Raw genomic sequence first — 3,932 nt, forward strand, 5'->3', positions numbered from 1 at the left:
CTCTTCTCCTCTCCCCTCCTCTCTTTTCCCCTTTCCTTCCCTCCCCTCCCACTGGAAGCATCACTCAGGCTGTGAAGATGAAGGAAAGTAGGTGACTGGAGAGATTTAGTTCCATCATTAAAGCTTTCTAGTTTTTACCACTGGTCTGAATACAGGCACAGATCTTTGCAGTTGTGGTTGGTTTTCTAGTCTTTAGAAGATACAGGCAGTCCGTTCATTACTTAAACCTTGGTGTTTGTTTCCTGTTTTTTCAGGTCCTTGAGAGGTTACAGCAAAGAGGATTTGAGATTGTTGGCTCATGTGGAGGTGGAGTGGACTCTTCCCAATTCAGTGAATACGTACTGAGACGAGAACTCAGAAAGACATCTCGTGCACCCTCCGTCATTCGAATAAAGCAAGAGCCTCTGGACTAAAATGGACATGTTTCTTTATGCAAAAAAAAAAAAAAAAAAAAAAGAGGAAAAAAAAAAAGAGAGGAAAAAAGGGGGAACGTTTCATGTGCAGTTTGGACTCCAAACAAGTCCTGCAAGTAAAAGTGAATAAAAGACACATTTATATCAAATATAGAGACCACACCTGAATTCATATGGGAACACTTGGAATAGTAGTAATAATAAAAACCTCAAGGTGTAGAAGAAAATACAGCCATACATATATATATGTACATGCATATATATATATGTGTATGTATACATCAAAGGGTAGGAAATGCAATGACAAACAAGTGGTAGATGAGGTTGGTGCTGTGATGGCCATTAAGTGTCCTAAGACTTACTTGGGTCCACTTAATGGTGTACAAGCCATTACCATGGGGGGATTCATAGACAGCTCGTAACACATTTTTCATTTCCAAATACTCATTCAATTTTTAATATCTACACGCCTTGATTCAACTCTACTTGCATATGGAGGTTTTATGTCTGTCTTTTAGAGGTGGATGGGCAGGCGTTCAGGAGATGACCATTCATTGCATTGAAAAGCTACTCAAATGAAATTTTAAATGTAGTTTGTACAGAAGTCGCACACGTCTTGTCTGCCCTCACAGATGTGAAAGCTTAACTTTTCTTTTGAATGAATTTTTTGGGTTTTTTTTTTTTGTTTTTGTTTTTGTTTTTTTTTCATTTTGTTTTGTGTTTTTTCAAAGGGGGCCAGAATAATTAATATTTGGTAGAGATGCTCTGGTTTGAATCTGCTGCTTTCCTACAATTTTTCAAATTTTATAATGTATTAAATACAATAAACTCTGTTTAAAGTAATAAAGGTCTGATTTCAGCCAGCAGGAGCAGAGAGGTGGGGTTCAGCTCCCTGCACTCTGGCACAGTGCACAGAGATGAAGGCAGCAGGCGTTGTGCGGGCATTGTGTTTTGGGGTCTTTCTTCAGGGCTGTCCTTAAGATTTGTCCTGGTTTGAAGAGACAAGCTCAAAAAACAGCACCAATCCAGCCCAGGGAAACCCATCTGAAATGGATGCCTGAGTTTGTAAGTGTTGATGTAACAACGCTTGCATCATTTCCTCTAACTAAAGAGCAGGCAGCTTCCATTTTCAATGACCTTGCCCTGCTGCATGTTAACCAGCCAGTTTGTTTTCGTGCCCTTCATTTCCCTTGTTCAGACCTAGTGTTCTTCTCCCTAGAGAGTGAGCCCCTCTGCTCCTCACGCTGCACCGTGGCTGACAGCAGGCAATGGGTGAGTCCTGCAAGGCCATCCTAGAGCCAGCCCAACTCCATGAGGCCACCACATGGCCCTCTCCCAGGGAGATGCTTCTGCCACATGAGATGAACCAGCAACCACTTTCTTTCCTCTGAAGTACCTTTTTATGCAATATTCCAGAATATGACTGTGTACTCATCCCAGTATGGAAGTTTCTATCGAAGCAATGGTGCCGGCATTACATTCATTTTGGTGACACTTTGCTATTTATTTAAGAAAAGAAAAAAGAAATTGTTAAAGTAAATACATGTAATAAGGTTTTTAATATAGTCTGATAACTCAAAGCTACCATTTTTTTCTGTTTTCCATTGAAATTTGTCAGAGGGCATACTTACATAGCTCTTTGGCAACACCTATAATGGGATTTTGAAACTACTGAGATATGGAAATGGGTGGAAGGGGGGGCTCCATAAATGAAGATTCCTGAGCAGGTTATTGGGTCTTCAATGTGTTGCTGATCTGTCTACTCACAGTACTGAAACAGCTGCCTCACTGAAAGTGCTTGTTTTCAATCAGCAGCAAGTAGTCCTCATACCAAATAAATGCTTGCTCTTTCTACCCAAAATTTGGTTGTTAGTATGCATAGAAAAGTCTAAAAAAAAAACTAAAAACAAACAAACAAACAAACTCTGGGAAATAAATACTTTTAACATCTCTTCAGACTTCTCGAATTGAACAATGTTGACCTGAAGCCAGTCCTGCAGGCTGACAACACACCGCCGAGTACTGGCATGAGGTGATGTGCTGTTCTGGGGACAATTTGCTGCAGAAATCCTTCCTGCTCCCCAGATGCAGCCCTGTGTGCACCTGAGGACACGTTTCCATCTGTTGAGCCCAGAGGTGCTCCCAGATTCAGCACTGCCAGCCCCCACGCACAAGTATGGGCCTGGGCTCTGGTGCAAGCTGGAAGGGCTGGTAGCAATGTCAGCCCCAAAATTGTCCTCATGGTGCCTTGCATGTGAGATGCAGGCAAAAGGGGCACTCACTCGATGTTCACCCCACTTTTTACCATCTGTGATACTTGTTGCCTTGCTCCCAAAGCAGAAGGCTGTGCTTGGCTGGCAGTTGTGCTTGCTGTATCCATACCTGTTCAAGCTGACAAGCACCAAGGCCACCTCGGTGCTCTGTGTGGCACCTGGATGGCCGGGTGGCTTCCCACCAAGGCCACACTCATTGCTAATGGAGCCATAAATCACCCTTTGACCCTGGACGTGAATGTCACTGTGATAACAGTGTGACCACAGAGTCAGAGGTCGTAAGTAAACACAGCCAGATGCGCAGCAAACACTACACAGCAGCGAGCTGGACTGAGAGAGGCAGTGAGATTGGTTCTGGGTACAGCCCAGGCTTACCACCGCGTGTTTGAGTTGCTCTTCAGAAAAAGGGATCAGCAGACAAGAAGGGAGGTGGAAAAAAACAAAGAAGCAGACGACAGTTAGCTCTTTCCTGGAGGTCAGTAGTTTTGATGTGTGCAGTAGTTTAAATTTATCTGATTTTTTATTAAAAATGTTACACTGCCAGCAGCGCTGCATTCAACAAGAGGAAGCGGTGCGGTGAGCAGCTGCTGCCGGCGTTGTAGCTGAGCAGCCTGGCCAGGCAGTGACTGGAGAACCGCTGTGGGCACATGGGGAATGCAGTTGCCACTTCCACCCCTTCTCATGGAGGAGCTGTGCCAGCGTCATCTCCTTCTCTAGTGTGAACGCTGATTCCATCGACTCGGTGTTCAGCCGAGTCTGAAAACTAAGCCACCCATTCAGCAATTTTACTTTCCGCTCAGCAGGCCTTGATTTCAACTCGAGGAGGAACATTCTGTTCATGAGCATAATTTTTTACAGCACCCTTTAAAAATTGATTGATACGCTAATTTACAGGGGCTTTGCCATCACCTAAATGAATTGTCACATGCATTTTTCTGTAATGTTCATCTTTTTGGGGACTCTAGGGAGGAAAACTTGATTTTAAGGGGAGTGAGGAAAGCATATTTCTTGACCACTGGGCTGTTTTTTCAGAGAAATAAAAACATTTATTTCCATCTGTCATTTCTTGACTGCAGAGTTCTATATTATGAATTATTTCTAGAGACAACTGGTATTTGTATGTAGGCATTCTTGCTGCCTGAAGTTTATTTACAGTGGAAATGAAGCCAAGACAGCCTCAGGGCCTGTAGACCGGTTGCTTTTTCTCAGACTTGAGTTTGAGTGGTTTATTATTTCTTGAGGGTCC

The 3,932-nt window shown here is 43.3% G+C and overlaps 1 protein-coding gene across 2 annotated transcripts in view; it reads left to right on the plus strand.

Moving 5' to 3' along the window:
* The window catches only part of LOC122170653 (BTB/POZ domain-containing protein KCTD1), a 39,473-nt gene extending 35,774 nt beyond the window's left edge, over positions 1 to 3,699 (plus strand). For both annotated transcript variants that reach the window (XM_042837731.1, XM_042837721.1), the window contains exon 5: positions 255 to 3,699. In XM_042837731.1, coding sequence (XP_042693665.1) covers positions 255 to 413 — 159 coding nt within the window. In that variant the 3' untranslated portion in view covers positions 414 to 3,699. The remainder of the gene's footprint in view (positions 1 to 254) is intronic.
* The last annotated feature ends 233 nt before the right edge of the window (positions 3,700 to 3,932 follow it).

This window comes from Centrocercus urophasianus, unplaced genomic scaffold (assembly GCF_019232065.1).
Source record: "Centrocercus urophasianus isolate 14NV4802_14NV808 unplaced genomic scaffold, USGS_Curo_1.0 seq_11, whole genome shotgun sequence".
Lineage (NCBI taxonomy): Eukaryota > Metazoa > Chordata > Aves > Galliformes > Phasianidae > Centrocercus > Centrocercus urophasianus.